The following is a 21,791-nucleotide window of genomic DNA, read 5'->3' as shown; positions in this document are numbered from 1 at the left end:
AGAGCCTCATGGAAGATAGTGCGTCATACACAAGATTTTAAATCTTCTGGGAACCCCATTTTTTGCAAAGTAAAAAAAAAAAAAAAGCAGAATTGATTTTATTAATATATTTTATTAACCCAGCATTTCTGAAATACCTTTTAAACACACCTTCCTATAGGAAATATAGCATATTTTCCACTTTCTTTTTTCTTGCATCTGAAGTCTTTGAAATCCACGTGCATTTTACACTTAGAGCCCGTCTCAATTCCTCTCCATTCTGATGCTACATTTTCTCCTAAAATACGTGATCTGTATTTAGATTTCGTAAAATTTACAGCTGAAAAGGTAGAGTCTTATACCCAAGTTGTTCCCGTACATACTTAAGTGTTCTAATAACTGAGTTGGGATCTGTTTTTTTAATTAAATGTAAATTAGTTAAAATTAAATCAAAGGGGCACCAGCCGCACTTCAGGTGCTCTGGAGGCATAAGTGGCACCCGGGGCTGGGGGATGGGTGGGTTTCAAGGCCTGGGTGCTCTGGGGCTCAGGAGGCAGGAGGCCCAGGTGAGTCGTGTGGTCCCCAGCCTCGTTCCTCTTCGGCAGAGCCATGTTTGTGGTGGCCTTTATGGGAATCCTCTGGGGCAGCCGGATCCAAACGTGGCCCCTGCGTGGGCAGCCCTCGGCTTCCTCCTGTCCTGGGTACAGGACGGGCCGCCTGTGTCCGGGGCTCACATGGCCACGCCTCCTTGCTGAGGCTTGCCCTGGTTTTCACCGGCTCCAAAGCCCCCCTCACCCCAGTATCCCCTCAGACTGGAGCCACCTCCACCCACAGTAGCTAGCGCTGCCCCAGGACCAGCCCACACCCGCTTCTCACGCCCGTCAGGACAGGTGCCATACCTCAGCTCCACGTCATGGCAGGGGACCCCCACACAATAGGCATGTGATGGGTTTAGAGAGAGGCCCCCCACCCCCAGGCTCTTAGCTCCCAGCCGCCCTGGCCTTTCTGGCTCACCGGCTGTCCCTGCTCCTGCCTGTGTTTGGGGAGCAGTTTGGGGAGGCGCACCCCTGTGTTTGGTGCCTGAGCCAGCCCTGCAGACCTGGTGACAGAGGGACTCCCCAGCAGAGAGCACCACCCGACAGCCAGGTGTGTCCCGCCACCCCCGTGGCCATCTCTGATGAGTCCCAGGAGGAGAGCCGATGTCCCTGTAGGGCTGTGTCCTTGGAAAGGTGGCGGGGTCTCCTCCTGACTGCAGCAGTCACCCAAGCGCCCTGCTGTCCCCACCCCCTCTCAGCCTTTGTTCCAGCTCCCAGCCGCCACTTGCTGCCCCGCCCTCTGGACACTAGGCTTGGTTGCCCCCTCCCTGGTGCCCTTCCCAGAGCCTCTAGACCTGCTACCCCTGCTTTGAGTCTCTGCTGGTTCTTCCCTCGCTGTCACATCTCTGCCTCCCCTGACATGAGCAAGCCCAGTGTCCAACGAGCGGCCTCTTGTTCCTCCCGTTCTCCCCCGTCCCTGGCTCCTGGATCTCGCTGTGTCCACCACACACCTGCACCGATGGCCCTCCAGCAGGCCTCCACCCTGTATCTCTAGCATGTCCACCCCGCCACCAGTTCAGACAGTGTGACAGAATCCAATTGGCCCGTCTCCCTGGGAACCAGTTCCTCCTGGGCTCTGCAAAAGGGGCCCCCTCTCAGGCGTCCAATCCCTAAACCACCATTACTCCTTCAATCTTCCTCCACCCCAGACCACGGCCACGCCCTGTGGCCTTCGTTCTCCCCTTCACTAGCCGGGCTCTCCCCAGGGCAGCTTCCAGTCCAGACAGGCTCACTAATCCTCAGCAGTCCACTCTGCCTGCCTGAGCAGGAGTGGGACCATCACGCATGCTTGCTCTGACCTCTTGGGTGCACTGTGTTAAGGAGGATTCTGAGGACACATCTGGGCTCAGCTAAGAAAAGCACTGAAACCCATTACACTTCTTCCCGCAGAGGAAGGAGCGGCCTGGGAAGGGGCAGTGAGCAGGGCTGGGCCCTGGAGCTCTGCAGGCCACCCGGCAGCCCCCATTCTGGAACACCCTCCTCCTCCTCGCTCCTCTGAGCCCCACTCAAGTCCCAGCATCTACCATGAAGCCACCACACACCACGTCCCCAGATGCCAGGAGGTGCCTGTCCTCTCCCTTGGTCTGGAGGCCCCAGGAGCCCTGGGGTCCATCGCGTGATCCGGGGTAGTAGGGAGAGCTCTCTCCAGCACCAGCAGGCAAATCCCCAGGGAGTGTCATTTATTAAGTGCCTACTGTGTGCAGGCACTCTGCACTCACTACCGACCAGCTGAAACACAACCCCTGCTCTCCTCACCCCCATCACCAGCGTCTTCGGGCCCTTAGATGTGTGAGCACTGCCCACTCTGCCTCCCAGGCTGTGTCCCCCAGAGGACTGACCTCAGTGGGGCACCTCGGGCTCCTGGCCTGCAGCCAGAGCTCACCCAGGAAGCATGGGTTGAGGGGGCAGTGCTGAATGCACACAGCCCTCGAGGTGGCAGTTCTATCCCCTTTTGCCACCGAGAGAACAGAAGGGTGAAGGGAAGTAGCCCACTGAGGTCATACTCCAGGACACAGACAGGGCGAGGCTTTGAATCCAGGCTTCCGAGACCCAAGACCCCCGTCTCTGCTACTATGGCTCCTCTCCATCCCTCCAGGTTGCTGCCCGGGTACCCGCCCCAGGGGCCCTTGCTGGGTCCCACTCCCCACCTTCCCTGCCCGAGCCAGGAGGCAGCCCCCGCCCAGGGCAGCCACATTCCTTCATCTCTGCCCGCCGCCTGCCGATCGCCTTCCTCCGGGGCAGCCCGTGCGTCTGGCTGTGTGCACTCTAGCTTGGGCTCTAACTGTCTGTCTCCTCCTTGTGCCCCATTAATCTGGGCCATGGTACCTGTGCGCCCCAGCATGTAATAAACAACTTAGAGCACACTTTTATGGATTCAGCTATATCAGCAGCTTTCAATCCGATCGCGCTTTATGGCGCCTACATGAGACTTTTATATTGTTGCAATTATTCTGCTTTATATGCTCCCTTTCCTGGCCCTTTCATTTTACTTTATTTTCACATTTTATTCCCATTCTTCCTGAGCCTCTTCTAGCAAGGCCTAGAGTTCAGTTGGGAAAACTGCCAAGGCTGACCAGTGTGGCCCAGAGGGGCAGTTGGCCATTGCATGCCCTCCTCCTGACCCCACAAAGGATGTCCTGCCACTGTCACCTGAGGCCGTGCAGGCCGTGGTGGCTGGATACCTGCAGGCACTCCTGGAAGGAGGCTAACAAGGTAGATTTGTTGCAAGAAAAAAATGCTGTTTCAGGGGCCCTGGAGCAGGGGTTCAGAGGATGTTGGAGTCTCTGCCAATACTAGGCCTGCACTGACCCACAAAGAGAGGAACTATCCACCTCCTAAAGAGTCCAAAACACACTGGTGTTTTGGACTGGAGGCTGAGGCAGAAGGATCACAAGTTTGAGGCCAGCCTCAACATATTAGCAAGGCCCTAAGAAACTTAGTGAGACCCTGTCTCAAAATAAAAAATAAAAAGTCTGGGGATGTGGCTCAGTGGTTAAGCACCCCTGGGTTCAATCCCCAGTGCCAAAATAATAATAAAAATAACAACAACAACACAGGACAGAAAACACTACCCCCTCTATTAGACCAGTGTACATGTTCTTTTTTTGGTTTCCCTTCAATAAAGCCCCCTCAGTCCTCGACCCTGGGAGTGCCACAGTGACAGCTGCAGCCCTGCTCATTGCTGACATGAACGTATCTGAGCACCTACTCGGTGGCAGAGTGGGTCTCTGTGCTGGAGAAGTGGACCCAGCAGGACCCTGGGCCAGCTCGCGCTGCTGTAACAAAGCTCCCCGGGTCCTGAGCAGCGGACAGCCACGCTCCTGTCTGGAGAGCCTCCTCCTGGAGCACGCCAGTCACTGTGGGTCACAGCCCACTCTAACCCAGTGTGGCCTCGCCAGGGCTAACTATATCTGCAAAGACCCCGTTTCCAAAGGAAGTGGCATTCCCATCTGCCCGTGAGGCGGGGTCGCGGCTCGACTCTGTGTGGAGTCTGCATCTGGGGAGGAGACGGACAGTGAGGAAGTAAACTAACTAGGGAAACTGAGTCAGGAGAAGGGTTCTGAGGGCAGTAGGGAGGGCTGGGGGTGAGGTGTGGCTGCTTCCCAGGAGGAGCACCGAGGGCCTTGGCGGCCAGCAGGGTCCTCAGGGGGCTGTCCCTGGTCACCCACAGAGTGCATCACAGAGCAAGAAGGGAAATGACAGTCCCCGGGGTCGGTGTCCAGAGGGCAGCACTGGACTGCCTCTGCGGCCACCTGCCCCCCATCAGGGGACAGAGATCTCCCATGGCCTGGCCAGGAGGGGTCGGAACTTCCAATCTCTGTGCCCAGCTCACCCCGACCTCTCCCCAGATGTCGGAGGGCCCGCCGACCCCATCGCGCCAACCATCATCGTCCCTCCCAAGAACACCAGTGTGGTGGCCGGGACCTCGGAGGTGACCATGGAGTGTGTGGCCAATGCCAGGTGAGTGGACCTTCCTTTTCTGCTCCTTGTCCCTCCTAACTCAAGCCACTGTTCTGGGGAATGCAGTCGCAATTGAGAAAGTTCTGGAAGCTCTGTCGGGTGAGGACCAGGAGAGCAGAGGAGAGACGGCCGGTGGATGCTCCAGCTGTTGCCCAGGGTGTCGGGTAGGAGCACGGCTGTCTCCTCTGGTCCCAAGAGAAGAGAACAGAACCAGGAAGCAGAGCTCAGCCCAGGCCAGTGGGAGGTGGAGACGCTCCACCACTTAGAGCAGCACAGAGAGGGCAGGGGGCCTCTACTTGCGAGCACAGCTAAGCAGAGGAAAGGGTGCACGGGAGATGAGTCATCGCGGTCAAGAACATGGGCTTTGTAGGAGGGAGACTGGGGACCAGGTGCCAGCCTGGCCTGAACTTCCCGCACTTGGGAAGAGTAGAATCATTCCGGGGCCTCACCCGGTGAGGACACCCTGCTAAGTGCTCCTACTTGACCTCCTTTCTCCCAGCCACTACCAGCAGCCTAGAGAGGGCAAGCAGCCTGCCCAAGCTCACCCAGCTGGCCAACAGCAGAACTGAAATGCTGCCCCCTGAAATCCATGTTCACTGCCCTGCTCTGGACTTTGGTCTCCTCATCTGCAAAGTGACCGTCACTCAGTGATGTGGCCTTGAGGAGGAGGGATAGGGGGAGGAAAGGGGAAAACCTCACTGTAAGGCAAGCAGGTAGGGTGCTGACCTGATACCTTCTAAGGGCTCCGAAAACTGATGGGAAGAGTTGAAATGTGATGGGTGAAGAGCTCAATGACATCCTAAGGTCACCTACAGCTGAAGGTCCCTGGAGGGCTGGTCCCTGTAGCAACAGTTCTAGAAATACGCTGTGCAGAACCCGAGTATGGGACAGTGGCCAAGATACACAGTAAAGGCCCTGAGAAGTCCCGCATCAGAGAACCTGGCCAACTCCATATGACCCAGCGTTTCCAAACTACAGGACCCCAGACCTCACAGGACCCCCCTGAGTGCCCCAGGCAGCCAGCACAGACCTCATTCATAGAGGGAAGGCCAGGTGCAGGGCCATCGGAAGGAAGCCCAGCCAGGCTGCCCTGCGCAGCTACCCAGCGTCGCCAGCCCTGCCCAAGCACCTCAGCCCACTAACCTCTTCACCCCCAGCCCAGCAGGCGCCCACACAGGCCCAGAGCACTGAGCGGGCTCGCCCTGTGCGGGCGTCGGGGAGTGGCCGGGCGTGGCACGAGGGGGCGGGACACTCCACTGCTCCCGCCCCCGCCCCGCCCCCGCCCCGCCCCCAGGCCCCCTGCAGTCCAGCACCAAGACCGCCCCCCTCCCCGCAGGCCCCTGATCAAGCTGCACATCGTTTGGAAGAAGGACGGGGTGCTGGTCTCCGGTGGCATCAGCGACTACAACCGGCGGCTCACCATCCCCAACCCCACGGTCAGCGACGCCGGCTACTACCAGTGCGAGGCCGTGCTGCGCAGCAGCAGCGTGCCCCCTGCGGCCCGGGGGGCCTACCTCACCGTGCTGGGTGAGGCGCTGGGGCTGCGGGGCTCCCCTGGGCAGCGTGGCCTAGGCCTGGGGGAGGGTGACCCCACAGTGGACCGGCTCTGATCACCTCCTCTGGTCCCCCTGCAGAACCACCTCAGTTTGTCAAGGAGCCAGAGAGACACGTCACAGCGGAGATGGAGAAGGTGGTGGACATCCCCTGTCGCGCCAAAGGTACCACGGGGTGGGGGTGGGGGGAACAAGGACCCCAGACCCGCAGCCCCTCCCCTGCCTGGCCACCATTTCCAAATCCCACCGCCTTCTGGGGCCACATCATGGAATGGAGCGTCAGTCTGGCTCTGAGCAGCAGCCCCGGGAAACAAACAGGCCAAATTACCGTAATCTCAGGCTGGAAATCAACCCGTGTCATCATAACTTGAGGGTTACAAATGAACCCAAATTACCGTAATTTCAGCACAGGTGACAGATCCAAATTGCCCGTAATTTGAGAGTTGTAGACAATGCCAAATCATCATAACTTCAGAACTAGCAGGCCCGGGCTTCTCTCACTTGAGATGGGTCCCAGAGCCCCTCCCACGGCTGAGGCCTGTGCTGGTCACCCCCACACCCCTCACCCCCACCCCCAGCTCCCTGGTCGAGGCTCCGGGAGGATTTCCATTTTCCCATCCTGGCTCTCCCTCCTCCGGCAGCTGAGCTGAAAGAGCCCACAGCCAGGACAGCAGCCAGGGGATAGAGAGAAAACCATGGACCAGCGGACATGGCCAAATACCGGTCAAATACAGGGCAGAGTGTCACCCCAGCAGGAAGGAGCCTCCCTGGAGGGGCCACTCTCCCAGGCAAAGAATATCTATGGGGGGCTTTCCATGGGCCAGGATTGTTCTCAGGCAGGGGGTGGGTTTACAGAATGAGCCAAACAGCCAACTCCGGGTTATTCTAGAACTTACATTCTTGCGAAGGAGATGAGCAAAGCTATAAACAAAGACACCGTGTTTCATCCCATCTAAAGTGCCGTGAGTTGTAAGATGCCCCATGATTTTATGAACCACTAAGAAAGAAACAAGGCTGCCAATTAAAAGATGACGTGCTGTCAATGCCAGACGCCTCCTGGTCTCCAGGACTTCGCAGAGGGAATGAATGTGCGTCTTGGAATGGAGGAGTCCCCTCTGTCTCAGTGGGGTTCCAGGAACACCAGGCCTGGGGGCGCCGAGCTGTGGGGTGCTCCTCTGGGGAGGTCATTTGAGCAGAGAGGCAGAGAGAGGGAGGGTGGGATGGGGAAGCCTCTGAGAAGAGCCCTCTGGGACCCACATAAGGGAAGCCCGCCCACCCCCAGGGGCCTCTGGAGGAACACCAGCCCTCTCCTGCCCTCCACACGGGCTCTGTGCTCAGGTGGGTTTGGGAACCCAACCTCAATGTGGAGGTGCTCAGAGACATAAAAGCCTCTGCTAAATATTGCAGTTAAAAAAAAATGTTTAAAAATCCATTTGTCCAATCCAACATTTCCAAAGTAGACTGTTCCCGATAAACCAATCTTTTAATTTTCCTAAAATCCCTACTACATCCAAATGATTTGAGAACTGCCACTCAGGTAGCATCCTTCCCTTCTCTAGAACCAAAAGTGACGCCTCTGGGAAGGTTCTAGAGGCCAAGACACCAGGGCCCCCTTGCCCACTTCAGCCTGGCCTCTGCCCAGCAGCCCCCAGGGAGGCAGCAGGAGGCACTGACTCCGCCCCCTGACCCACAGGTGTGCCGCCGCCGTCCATCACCTGGTACAAGGACGCTGGGGTGGTAGAGGTGGAGAAGCTGCCCCGCTTCCGGCAACATGGTGACGGGGGCCTGCAGATCAGCGGCCTGGTGCCTGACGACACCGGCATGTTCCAGTGCTTCGCCCGCAACGCGGCTGGCGAGGTGCAGACCTCCACCTACCTGGCCGTCACCAGTGAGTGGGCCTCTCCCATCCTGACCCTGCCCCTGCCCCAGCCAGGGCCTCGAGAGAGCAGCGTGCCATGGGATCCCAGAAGGCCCCTGGCGCTGCAGCCTGGGGGGTGAGGTCCAGTTATGCCCACAGCTTCTGCAGACGGAGAGAGCACTCAGAGGAAGCCCACGGCCCTCGGGGTCCCCTGATGGCCTGGAGCCAAGGGTGGCTGCAGTGGCTCTGGGAGAGAAGGTGCTTTGGATCCAGGTCCCAGCTCTGGGCTTTCTGCTGGCCCCACGTCCCCTGAGCTGGGGAGAGGACCTGCTCTGGCTTCCGAGGAGGAGAACCAGCGCTGAGACAGTCCTCAGCTGGGAGCCTCCGCTCATGTCCAATGGAGGCTCATCCCCTTTGCCTTGTCACCGGGGTGTGAACTGCTCTCTAGGTCCCCTAAACAGAGGCCCGAGAACCCAGGCGGGGTGTGTCCCTCCACGTGGCAGGTGGCCCAGGGAGTCCTTGGCTCTCCATCCTTCTTCCCCACACTGGAACCTCACCAAAGCCCTGCCCCCTTCCCGGCTGGGCTCCTCCCGGTGTGGCTGAAGACCTTACTGTCTCTGTCTTACAGGTATCGCCCCCAACATCACCAGGGGCCCCCTGGACAGCACCGTGATCGACGGCATGTCGGTGGTGCTGACGTGTGAGACCTCGGGGGCCCCCCGGCCGGCTATCACTTGGCAGAAAGGTACATGGAGCAGACCTCCAGAAGGTGGGGCTGTGTGATCATCTAGGAGGGTCCTCAGAACTGGGTTCTGGAGCCAGCCACGTGGAGTCCCCCTGACAGTGTAAAGGCTGTGCCCTGTGCCACACAGGGCACCTCTCACTTCACAGTGCTCCGTAGGCTGCCTTGCTGGGCCTCAGGCCAGGTCCCATCTCCACATGAATCAGTTACTCCTTCCGAGCTTCAGGGGGGCCATCTGTGGACTGGGGACGATGACATGAGTACACGGGTGACCTGAGGACCAGGTGATAATGTCATGCGAGGCCCCGTGTTGTGCTGGTGAATGGCCGTGTTTAATAGTTACATTGTTGCTGTGGGCGCTGGGCTGTCCCTCCTCCAAGGCAGCTCAGGGGTCCCAAATGCCCGAGTGTCCACTATGTCCATCTGCCTTGTGCCCCTCCTCCTCCCCTCTGGGCACACACAGCATCAACCTCTCGCTGCACAGGCACGCACACATGTGCACACACACTTGTTACATGCACACTCGCCTGCACACACCAGCCCCTGCTCAGGACCTTCTCACAGGACTCCGGGCCCTGTCCCCAGCACCCACCCCCTGCTCTGCAGCTGTCTCCCCAGGGCCTAGGATAGTCTGGCATGCAGCAGGTGCCCACTAAGTACTTGTGGGTGGATGTGGCACAGTCACCCAGCACACAGCTGGTTCAGGTGCCTGCCCATGTGGGCACATGGACACACCCGTGGGGACAGGCGGGGTGTTCTCTAAAATAAAGGGACAGAACCTGTACTCCAGGCCATCCTGCACTCACCTGTGCGTGCTCTCGGCCTCCCCCCACCCCGCCGCCTTTTTCTTTCTTTCTCTCCCTCCCACCTCCCTCTCTGCCCAGAACCCCCACCCCACCCCAGGGCAGGCACTGGGCCCCCTGAGTGCCCCTGCAGGTCAGTCTGACAGGGGCTGTGTCCCACGCCATGTCTCTCTGTCCTTTCCCTGCTCCTTGCCCTCCCGTCCATCACTGTCCTCTGCTCCGCTAAAGGTGACTCTCCAAACACATCCTGTCGCAAGATGTCATCACCAACTTGTCACCTGTCTCCCCAACCCTCCTGCCCAGCTGCCCCTCACCACCATCAGGAGACAGTGTGTGGCCTTCTCTAGCCAAGGGCAGACTGTGGCAGTGAAGTCACGCAGGAGGCTGGGCCGCAGGTGCTGCCCTGTAGCCCCGGGCCCTGTGCAGGCCCCCCGCCCTGCTCCCAGCCCTTGTAGCATCTCCAGAGCGAGGTGTCTGCCCAAGGCCACCTGGAGCAGCCAGGCTTGGGGGATGTGCCACTGCAGGGCTGGGAGCTGCAGGCTGAGCCCCACCCGCTGTGTCACCCCCAGGGGAGCGCATCTTGGCCAGCGGCTCTGTCCAGCTGCCCCGCTTCACGCTGCTGGAGTCGGGCAGCCTGCTCATCAGCCCCACGCACATCTCCGACGCGGGGACCTACACCTGTTTGGCGACCAACTCTCGGGGTGTCGATGAGGCCTCGGCAGACCTGGTGGTGTGGGGTGAGTGTCCACGGCCCGAGGGCCTATAGGTCTGTGCGTGACGGTGTGCACCCCTGCGGGTGCCCGCAACACAGGGAGGGACACCTACGGGACTCACACAGTGGCAGTGTCTCCACGCCGGCATCTCTGTCCCAGCCAGGGCCCTTCCTATCCGAGGGACAGTGACGAGTTAATTCAGAGGCCGGGGACCAGGAGATGAATGAAGGTTCTACAATGAGGCCACAGGCTGGAGAGCGGGGGCCATGCTTGGCTGAGCTGGGGTGACAGAGAGCTGCCTTCACATACTTGAGGGCAGAAACCAGCAGACTTTTTTTTCCGTAAAGGACCAAATAGGAAATATTTTGGGCTTTGTGGGCCAGACGGTCTCCATCCCAGCTGCCCTGTAACCTCCCTGATGTCCAGAGAGCTGCCGCAGACGGTATCTAACCCAGTGGGCGTGGCCGGGTTCCAGGAAGAGCTTATGGACCCCCTGGGCCACCGCTTGGCCCGCAGCCTGCAGCATGCTGACCCCTAGTGTAAGGGGACTTTGCAAGCCACCCTCCAACTTGGGATCCACGCCCGAGACTCACGTGCCTGTGGGCTACATGCCCAGACCCAGAGGGGGCCTGGGGTGCAGCACTAAACTGGACACCACAGACCCATCTCACTCTGGGGGGCCACTGACAGGCTGGGCCCGGGGCCCTGACCACCTCAGGTTTCTGTTTCTCTGACCCTCAGATGATTTGTGAGCAAAGTTAAATGAGCCCCTCTGTGAACGTGGCTTCCAAGAGTCGCCTTGTCTTGGAAGCACATTGTTCCGTTGAAGCCCTGGGACTCCCCTGCAGCACAGCTGTCCAGGTGCCCGACCTGCCTGCATCTGCTTAGCCTCCGGCCACAAAGCCACGGATCCCGAACAGTGCCCTTCCACACACCCGTGCCCTTGGGGTCACACGCCATCTCTGCTGTCTTTCAGCCCGGACCCGCATCACCAAGCCTCCCCAGGACCAGAGCGTCATCAAGGGAACCCAGGCCTCCATGATGTGCGGAGCCACGCACGACCCCCGAGTGACCATCAGGTAGGAACTCCACTGTGGTCTGCCCCAGGCAGGAGGGACAACAGAGCTGAGGGGACGGCATGTAGCCGGGCGGTGGCAAGGCTTGGGGTGGGCAACGTGTCTGGGGCCACTTACAGGGTTGGGGTGTGCAGACTTCTAAATACACACCCTGGCACTGGGCTGCCTTGCCCTGAGTTCAGGCAGTGTCCACGGCGGGGGGAATAGAGGAAGGGAGTAGAAACAGGAGCCGAAGAGGAAGGGAGGAGGAGGAGAGGACGGGCGGACGGGGAGGAGGAAGGCTCAGCTGCTCTCCGTGGTCTGCGACCTCACTGCCGGCGCCTCCCTGAAGTGCCCCGAGTTTTAGTCCCTCTGGCCAACGTGACGTGGCCTGGTTCATTGACGCCCCGAAGGGTCTGCTCACCTTATGTTAGAATCCCCAGCAGAGGGATCTGGGTAGGAAGACGCAGAGGCAGCCGTAGGGCTGAGGCAGGAGTCGACCCCTGGGGGACCCTCCAAGGGAGCAGGGACGGGGAGGTGCCAGAATGAGGTCATCCTGACCATGGGAAAGCCGGGACCCTGGCCTGCAGGGCTCAGTCCTGCTTTGGAAGAGGTGGGGACGGCCAGCTGTGGACAGAAGCAGCCAAGAAGGGGTGCAAAAGTCAGGACCCCTCCCGGGCTTGGAAGGGTGACACCTGGGCCAACCCCCCGAAGGCTTCATGCACTGAAACCAGGAGGACAGAGCACTGGGCTCTCCCCTGAGCTCCAGAAGACCCAGGAACAGATGAATCTGCTTCCTTAGAAATGAAGGTTCCCATCAGTGCCTTCTCTGCTCAGTGAGCAATGTCCTGGGAAGCCACTGGTACCTAGATGGGAGGGACCTGGAGAAATGGCCTCCCCTGCTCCAGCAGGCTACTGCGTCCTGGGGCGCCATCTGGCGGCCACAGAGCCAGGAAGGTCTTCACAGCCACAGGAAGCCAGACCCTGGGGCCAGGGGTTCAGGGAGCTCTGGCTTTGAACAGCACCGCTTCTCAGAGGGCGCATGGCGGCCCCAGAGGGGAAACCCAACGCGGAGTGAGACCATGGACCAGGCTGTCTTCATTTCTGGGTTTATTAGATTTTTCTTTAAAAAATCAATATACCAGCTGTGAAAAGGTCCTCAGAGAGAAGCCACATAGAATCCTGCTGTGAGTCTCAGACAAGGACATGATGTCGCACGTAGCACCTTCTATATTTTTAGCTTCCATTAATTGAAAAACTATAATAACAAAAAGTTACGTTGATTTGGTAACAGTTCAGATTTATTGATAAAAATGTCATCAACTCCTATGCGACTTGCATATTTTGCTCCTTCTCTACAAATTATTCTTTTTTTTAATGTTTTTTAAATTGTTGATGGACCTTTATTGTATTCATTTATTCATATGTGGCGCTGAGAGTCTAACCTAGTGCCTCACACGTGCTAGGCAAAGGCTCTACCCTGAGCCACCACCCAGCCCATTCTCTACATAATTCTTGATGCATGAAGGGATTCAAAGCTCTCGTGCAATAGTTTTGTAGACCCACCCTCTTGGGACCCCCCCCCAGCAACCTCCAGGTGGTGAGTCCCTGCTCCAGTTTACAGAAGGGGGTCCTCACCTGGAATGAAATTAATCAGCCAGGACAATCCTTTTAAGATGGGAGGAGAGAGCAGAATTGATCCTTCACCACCACCACCCACCCTACAAGTGGCAGAGTCGATACCCAAAGTCAGCCTTCACCTCCTCTCCCAGCCCATCTTGTCTAGATGGTGGGAACATGGCCCTGCATCTTCTGAAGCTAAATCTTAATAGCTCAATGGCTATTTTTTTAAAAAAATAGCATTTTTAAAGCTCCCCAGACAATTCTTATCATGTCCCCAGGATTGAAACCCCTGTTCCAGTTGGGCACAGTGGCCCACACATGTAATCCCAGATTCTCAGGAGGCTGAGTCAGAAGGATCTCAAGTTGGAGGCCAGCCTGGGCAACTTAGCAAGACTCTGTATCATCATAAAAAAAAAAACAAAACGCCAAAACTCCTATTCTAGCTGCAAAGCTGCAAAACTCAACAGGGTCCCCTGAGCAGAAAGGATGTGAACAATCAGATGAAAGCAACGTGGAGCCACTTGACCCTGAGTGATACATGCTCAGAATCAAGCCAGGTTCCAGGCTCGAGGGGCTGGGCAGGTGCAGGCTTCAGCATGAAATCCTCCAAGACCATTCTAGAAAGAAATGCTTCTATTTGGAATCTGGCCCCAGATTCAGACCAAACTGGAACAATCCACTTTTAACCATTATTAATATTAATATTTTTATTATATAATAAATATTTTTAGGCTGCCTCTCCCTCTGGAGATGCCTGCATTCTCTCTTGAATATGTATCTGCTTTCCTAAATAAATCTGTCCCTGTCTCTGGTGCCTGCTAAAATTCTTTTCTGTCACGTACACCAAGGACCCCATTTGTCCTGAGTCAAGGTTCCCCCATTTCAGGATCTCCTCCAGGGGACATAAAGTTGAGTGACATGCAAACAGGTCTATGTGGAGCAGAGCGTCCTTGGAGCACCCAGGGCGTGGATGGTGGACCTGAATGGGTGTGGATGGTGGACCTGAATGTCCCCCAGGTACATCCATCCAACATTTCCTTCCACCCAGGCCTGACCCTGCACCCATGTAACGGTACATCTAGGCCGGCGGATGCCCTGGGATCCTTCTGCCCTCCCCATATCTACTGCTTTCTTGTAATTGCGTCTTTAGAAATAATCTGTGCTGATGATGACAGCCGAGTTCTCAGAACGCCCTATTCTTCCTCAAGGAACGCTCTCACTTCCTTCTCCATGCACCCCAGGGTGAGGCGTCACAAATGGAAAACCCCAAAACCCAGCGACCCATCATTGTTTAGGATACACGTTCCAAGCCCTGGTCATGCAAACAGGCCCTTGCTCTGCTGGCCAGCTCCCTCTGCCGCCTCCTCTCCCAGAGCCCACCTGGGCAACTTCTGAGGCCAGCCTCCTTACACTGAGAGTTCTTCCAAAGTGCCTCCCAAAAAACAAAACAAAAAAAAATTAAATTACACAACAAATCCATTCCATTGTAGGGGGCCAACATAGAAAATGCAGATGAACTGAGACAGAGAAGGGGGAAAGTAGCGTTATCAGTTCCTTTTAATTAGACGTAACTGTAGTCATGCTTGGCTGCTTTTCTTTTTACATCTTTGGGGGTCCCAGGCACTGAACCCAGGGCCTTGCACATGCTAGGAAAGTGCTCTGTCACCACGCTCTGTCCCCAGTTGTTTTTATCTTTTGTGACAGGGACTTGCTAAGTTGCTGAGGCTGGCCTTGAACTTGCCATCCTCCTGCTCAGCCTCCTGAGTCCCTGGGGTCACAGGCCTGCGCCACTTGGGTACCATTTTTAACAACCAGCAACACACTGTTCCTCGGCTTTTTTCTCAAGAACCTGGTCCCACGACAATAAATATTTTTTTTATCAACTCAATTACTCAATTATTCAGGAGTTCATTGTGTGGCTGGAGTGTGATTTCTGTTACCCGTTCCTTAGTCCTGGGTATTTGGATTATTTCTAAATGTTTGCTAATATGAGGAAATCTCATTATGAACGTCCTTGTAACTGAATATTTTTACATGTCTTTGATTTTCTGAGGACTATTATTATATAAGGCTAAGAGGGCCTCTAAAGCCCTCATCAAAATTTCTTAACAGCAATTACATAATTGCAGATTATTTTGGAAAATTTCTGCCCCATCTGAGTCCCATAGACTTGGGGGTTGTCTTGTTGTTGTTGTTGTTTTTTTTTTTAACCTTTATTTATGGAAATTCTTGGTAAGAATATGCTTAGTTTCGAAAAAGCCACCAGGACTGTTTTCCAAAGGGGTGGTGGCATCATTTCACACTCCCACCAGCAGCAAGCGAGTCCCCGGCCACACGTGGTGCCATGTTCTGGGGTCTGCTGTTCCTGCAGCTGGGTGGTTGGAGCTTGCTCTTGTGATAATTCGCATTCCCTGCTGGCTCTGCTGGGGCCTCTTCCCGTGCGTTGTTTATCTTCTGTGTCTTCTTGGAGGCTGTCCGTCAGGGACGTCGGCCCAGTTCCTAACCCGGTTGACCATTGCCTTATGGTTAAGAGTTCTCTGTATATTTTGGACAGTAGTGCTCTATCAGGTGCTCCTCATACAAATATGTCCTCCCCGTCTGCAGTTTCTCCCTTTTTTTCTCTCTTGACACTATCAAAGAGCAGAAATTGTTCATTTCTACTTTTTTCTCATTTTTAAATATCTAATTAATTTTGAATTTTTTTAAATTTTAACCCAGTTTACCAATTATTTCTTCCATGGATCATGCCTCTGGTCCAAAAAGTCAGCATTAAACCCCGGGGCACCTAGATTCTCTCTGTTATCTTCTGGGAGTTTTAGAGGTTGGCATCTCATGTGTGATCCGTTTTGAGTTAATGTTTGTGAAGGGGATAAGGTCAGCTCTGCGGCTAGAGTCTTTTTGTTTTTGTTTGTTTGTTGTTGCATGTTGTTTGTCCAGTTGTTCCAGCACCAGTTGTTGATAAGACTCCTTCCTTTTATTTTTGCCTTTTTGTTTTTGTTCTCATTCTGCTTTCATGGAACCTATTTGTTGGAGAAACCAGGTTCTATAACACAGGTCAGCAAACTCTTTCTGCAAAGGGTCAGACAGAGAGTTACTATTTTAGGCTTTGAGAGCTGTAGGAACTTCGTCATAACCCCAGAAGCAGACCTAGACAACATGTCAACAAATGGACATGAGTGTTGCAATAAAGCTTTATTTACACAAACAAATGGTGGGCCAAAGTTTGCTGACCCCACTGTAGATTCCATATTCTGGGTTTGGCTAACTACTTTCTCATGTCCTCACTTGTTCTTCTGTCCCCTGAATTCCTGATTAGATTTAAGTTCAGTGGCTTGGCACAAATCCTTTGCAGTCAATGATATATGCCTCCTGACATGCCACATCCTGACGCAAAGAGAGTCTGCCGCCCCGGGTTGTTTCCTAAGCAGCAATCACTCTCTGCAACTAGATTTGCTTTTAAGGAAACCCCTGCCCATCCCTGGATTGCTGACAAGGAGGATTCTTTTCTAGATAAAGAGATGAATGGAAGGTTATTACTGTTGTCAGTTTGTGACTAGGTAGTGAAAGCCTTCAGAATTAACTGAGCGATTCCATTGCTGATAATCTGTCCTTGAGGAAGGGATTTGGGAGACATGTGCATATTTTGCCATTAAGGATGTTCCTCACAGCATTAACTACAGCCTCTGAAGAAAAGGAGCCAAACTGTACGCTCAATGAGAGGACATCAGCTCAATGACAGGGGTCGTGTGAAAACGCCCTCCTCTGGTTTAAAAAAGCATGGTGGAATTGTCACGGCCAAAGGAGCAGGTGATATTTTGCAGAGTGGACAAGGTAGCTTTAAAAATAGGATAGATGGATTGAAGCTCAGATGACGGATGGGTGGATGGAGGGAAACTCGGATGGATGGGTGGGTGGATGGATGGATGGATAAAAGCAAGCTTGGATGGATGGATAGATGGATGGATGGAAGGATATATGGGTGGATGGAAAGATGGATAGATGGAAGGATCACTAGAAATCATTGATGTAAATTTGCTGTGTCAGTAAAAATATTGATGTTTGACTTTTACTGACCTCCTGCATGTTTCCGGCAGCACTCTGAGTGTTTTATGGCTCCGCATCCTAGGGCCACCCTGTGAGGGGGGTGGCTTTAGTTCCCACATATTCCAGGTGAGAAACAGAGGCCCAGCAAGGTTAAGGAAACTTGCCCAAGGTCACAAAGCTGATGTGTGGTGGAGGCAGCCCTTGACCTAGGGGTCTGACTCTGGAACTGTCCCTCTGCAGGACACCACCTGTCCAGGCACACAGGGAGAAGAGTCTAGAAGATCATTTATGGGTTCATCATCGTTCCCTGGCCCTAGGAAACCTTCAAGTTTCTTTTGTCCTTTTCCTTTATCCTTCACTAATTTTTTTCTTATCTGTACTTTCCACTTCTCGGTTGGTTTCTCTTTTAGACTTGGTTTAAAATATTGCCGATGCGCTCTCTCTAGCAATCTTACATTCTCCAACTCTGGATACTTCTAGCCCCCCGTGCCCACCATCCCGAGCCCCGGGTGATCCCTCATGCCAACCTTCCCTGGGGGGACAGTGCAGCATCCTGCCCCCTCAGAGCTGGCCCTCCAAGTGTGTTGACGGGGACGGTAATGGCTGTATTTCCTCTAGGACAATTCCAGAGGAGATATTTCTTACTGTCAGGCACGGACGGGCCCGTGTGTAATTTCTCAAGTCCCCCTTTGTACCGACTGACCGAAGCTAAAGTGATTTTTTGGACACTGAAGTCAATTTGTCACAGTGATGCATTGATCTAATGATCCCCCTCATAAAACTAATTCCAAAATGCAGTCTATGTGGGAACTCTAATTCCTTTTCCAGTGGTGATCTTTTCCCCTCTGCAGAAGCATCCCTTCTGCTGGCTCTTTTGTGCTGCGTGTTTTTCAATGGCCTCTGGCCAAAAGCAACAACGCTTTGACCCAGACCTGAACCCAAGGTGTAAATGACCAATAATGACTTCAGTTTGCAGTGCCCGCTGGCCGCAGGAATGACGGGCTTGGGGCCTCGCTCTCCCCGTCTCCCTCCAGGCCTGCGTCCTGCCTGAGCCCCGCCAGCCCCGGAGGAACCCCTGCAGCCTTGGGATGGTCCCCACCCGGCTGGCACTGTCTTTCCAGGACAGATTTGGGAGGGGCTCCCCGGGGTCCACCCCTCTGTCCCTCCTTACTGGCACCTCCTGCCCTCAGGTATGTGTGGGAGAAAGACGGGGCCACCCTGGCCACGGAGAGCAACCCCCGCATCCGCCTGGACAAGAACGGCTCCCTGCACATCTCGCAGACCTGGTCAGGGGACATTGGCACGTACACCTGCCGGGTGCTGTCAGCCGGTGGCAATGATTCCCGCAGTGCCCACCTCCGTGTCAGGTAAGGACAGCCCTCCCCGGTGCTGTGGAACAAGGGACATGCAGACATGGCAGTGGGGAGGCCAGAGCCAACCCACTCCCTTTAGTGAGGACGCAGGACCAGCCTGTGTCCTCCAGGTCATTCCCTCAGCTCAGCGAGGCCCCGGTCAAGAGCAGGCATCTGGTGGGGTCTGGAGCAGTGGGCCTCAGTTCCAGAGAGAAGACCCCCACCCACTGGACGGCCCAGAGGCCACGCTCTCCCTCTGAGCACGAGGTGTCCTGGAAATGCAGGGCCACCCAACCCAAGTCTGCGCGGCCCTGTCACCTGACCGTGGGCCACTCAGGGCCAGGCCTCTGCACACATCTGTCTTGCAGGCAACTGCCCCACGCCCCTGAGCACCCCGTGGCCACGCTCAGCACCGTGGAGAGGAGGGCCATCAACCTGACGTGGGCCAAGCCCTTCGACGGCAACAGCCCGCTCCTCCGCTACGTCCTGGAGATGTCTGAGAACAGTAAGGTCCCCGTGGCCCTCCTGCGCCCTCCACAGCAGCCCAGGCCAGCGGGGGGCTGGGGCCTCACACATGTGGCTCTGGCCTGGCTGCCCACAGCTGGCTCTGGGACCCGTAGGTCCTTCCTCCCCATGCAAAGGGAACATGGCTTCTTCCTGAGTCAGGGTGACAGGGACTGAGATGTGCACAGGACAGTCCACAGGGGTGGTGGCTTTTACTCTTATCTTTCTTCTCCCAGCTGCTCACTTCAAAATGAGCAGGTGTGACCCGGGCAGCGGTCTGCGAGGGCCTCCCAATCCCGTGAGCCCTTGCTTCCTCCCAGCCCCCTCCAGCCCCCAGGAATCCTGGGCTAATGGGACCCAGAATGATGACCTCGTGGGCGGCTGCTGGACCGGCAGGGAGGCCCTCACTCCTCTGCAGGCCAGAATGAGGCCGGACCCTGCTAGGAAGGAAGGTAGGACACGAGCCCGGTCCCCCGAGACGCCCATCTGCGCCCCACTCTCTCCCTGCAGATGCCCCCTGGACCACACTCCTGGCCAGCGTGGATCCGGAAGCCACCTCCGTGATGGTCAAGGGCCTGGTCCCCGCACGCTCCTACCAGTTCCGTCTTTGTGCCGTGAACGACGTGGGCAAAGGACAGTTCAGCAAGGACACAGAGAGGTGAGGGAGAGGGTGTCCCTGCGGTGTCTGCTGGACTCCACGGGGCAGGGCTCCCCGGGCTGCCGACGGCCCACCAGGGACAGCTCCTGGGTCAGCTCCTCTCTGCTCCCCCTGGGTGGGATGGGGTGGTGCCACTCATGATGACCACCGTGGGTGGCGTGAGGACACCGTGAGCTGCCCCAGGCAGAGACGGCCGTGATCGGCACCAGCCAACTTCCCTAAGGCCGCGCTCTGCCGGTTCCGAGACTCCGTCATTCTGCTCCCCAGCCCCGGGGGCTGCAGCCGTGTTAAAGGGGCACAGAGCTCCAGAGGGGTGCAGGGGCCCACAGGTGTCCTGGCCCAACACCTCGCATCGCACCAGAGCGGGGAGGGTCCAGGAGAGCTTTGATGAGTTTGAATCAAAACAACAGGTGGTCCCTATCAAAGCCTCAGGCAGTGATACCCGTTCACGTGGGAGAAATCCTACCCAACGCCACCCCGCAGGACAAACGGCCACCTCACTGAGAAGGATGTCAATGTCATGGGACAGACCAGACCCACTCATGTGATTTGTGACACAAATCACACGCACCAGAGCTGGGCCCCAGGCCCTTCAAAGGACACTCTGGGTGCCTATGAAGAGACCCCTGGCTGATTTCAAGCACTGTGGGTTTGCATGGCTCAAGTCTCTGACGTTCACTCAAGTGACACCCCCATGGGGTGGCAGGGGTGACACTAACAAGAACAGGCCCTGACAGGTGCCAGCCCAGCACGGGGAGCAGGAGAATTTACAGAGGCTCACTGTTAGTTGAGCACCTGCTATGTGCCAGGCTGTGTTTGGAGCCAGGGAGGTGGTGAGGTGGACAAAGGGCCGTGGCCCCAGAATCCCAACAGGGAGACGCAGGGTGCAGGGAGCCACCCGCCCACGCGCCTGCCTGGCCTTCCTGCACCTCTGAGTCATCGTCCTAATGAACCTGCATGCTCAGGGCTCTGAGTCACCCCACCTCAGCCTGCGTGGAAACAGGAGGCGCAGTGCGGCTGGGGAGCCATCCATCAGGAGGCAAGAACATAAAAATAAACAAACAGGAGCGGCATCCATCAAAAATAATTAACTTTTGTTTTTAATGGATAAGTGTCAGCCGGGTGAAAAATGCACCCAGGTGGAACACTGCGTTCCCGCCACGCAGGAGCGGGGAGGCAGCCGTGGCTTCGGGTGGCACCACACCCATGCCACCTGCCCATCCGGGGGCTCCCTGGACAGGTCAGGAGGCACCTGGGAAACAACTCGCACCCCCACTTCTAAAGCCCTTGAACGCCTACCTCATCACCCCAACAGTAGCTTCCTTGAAAAATGAGACACTGAGACCCATGTCCCTCAACTGCACCTGAAACACGTACATTGGGTGTTTTATAGTGTTTTTAAAAGGTTCGTCTATCGGTTGTGCCATGTGAACCTCAATCGGTCTTGTAAGGCAGGCAAAGTTGTTGGGTTTTTTTTTTAACAGAAACAAGCTCAGAGAGATTAAGTGAGTTACCCAAAAGCACACAGCAAGTGTGCAGACTCTGATGGGGATAGGACGGGCAGGGTTTGGCCTTCTCATATCCCATGAAGCTCCTGCATTTTCCCCAGAGACCCAGAGCGAAGGGCTCACCACTCTTGTCTTTTGGGCCAGGGTTTCCCTCCCTGAGGAGCCCCCCACGGCTCCTCCACAGAATGTCATCGCCAGTGGCCGGACAAACCAGTCCATCATGATCCAGTGGCAGCCACCTCCTGAAAGCCACCAGAATGGCCTCCTCAAGGGCTACATCATCAGGTAGGCGTCCATCCTGAGGTCAAGAGGAGCAGCCAACCCAAGGGGAAAGGGACATGTGGGGGCCAGGGGTGGACTGGAAGATGGTATAAATTCATGGCAGGTCGTTCTCCACCCACCAAGGGCCAGGAGTCACGAAACACACCCACTGTGGTAGGAAGGATTTAGATTAGACATGTAGAAGAACTTTCATCAGCGAGAGTTTGGAAATCAACAGGTATGGAAGAGCGAGGACGTAGTATAGTCTTCCCCCAGGTTGTGTGGAAGGTGGGGCCACCATATGCCAAGGCCACAAGGAGACGGAGACGGGCGGTCTGTTTTAAGAAGCCCTCTGGTTGGGGCCTGGAGCACCTTGGCAGTAAGAGAGGCGCACACCGTGGCTCCGTGAGGCAGCCCTTCCTCCCAAGTCTGGTTGCGCAGAACCGTTCTCGGTTCTCGTGGCTTCTGTGTTCCAGTGGAAGGTGGTGGCACAGGTGGCCTTGGATTTTCCTCTCACTGCTGCAAGGAAGCCCCTCTCCTAAAGAGAGAAAATGAGCCCCGGGGCTGGGCTGGGCTGGGCCC

General features: G+C 56.0%; 1 protein-coding gene across 1 annotated transcript in view; it reads left to right on the top strand.

Annotated features, from left to right (window-relative positions):
* The window catches only part of Sdk2 (sidekick cell adhesion molecule 2), a 137,308-nt gene that overhangs the window by 56,502 nt on the left and 59,015 nt on the right, over positions 1-21,791 (top strand). The window contains exons 7-17 of the mRNA XM_071603864.1: positions 4,424-4,535; positions 5,872-6,062; positions 6,170-6,253; positions 7,782-7,976; positions 8,575-8,691; positions 10,061-10,228; positions 11,181-11,283; positions 18,117-18,293; positions 18,647-18,783; positions 19,293-19,440; positions 21,093-21,233. Coding sequence (XP_071459965.1) covers positions 4,424-4,535; positions 5,872-6,062; positions 6,170-6,253; positions 7,782-7,976; positions 8,575-8,691; positions 10,061-10,228; positions 11,181-11,283; positions 18,117-18,293; positions 18,647-18,783; positions 19,293-19,440; positions 21,093-21,233 — 1,573 coding nt within the window. The remainder of the gene's footprint in view (positions 1-4,423; positions 4,536-5,871; positions 6,063-6,169; positions 6,254-7,781; positions 7,977-8,574; positions 8,692-10,060; positions 10,229-11,180; positions 11,284-18,116; positions 18,294-18,646; positions 18,784-19,292; positions 19,441-21,092; positions 21,234-21,791) is intronic.

The sequence above is a fragment of the Marmota flaviventris genome, chromosome 17 (genome assembly GCF_047511675.1).
Source record: "Marmota flaviventris isolate mMarFla1 chromosome 17, mMarFla1.hap1, whole genome shotgun sequence".
NCBI lineage: Eukaryota > Metazoa > Chordata > Mammalia > Rodentia > Sciuridae > Marmota > Marmota flaviventris.
Note: the sequence above shows the minus strand (reverse complement) of the source record. Positions and strands in the feature narration are given on the sequence as shown.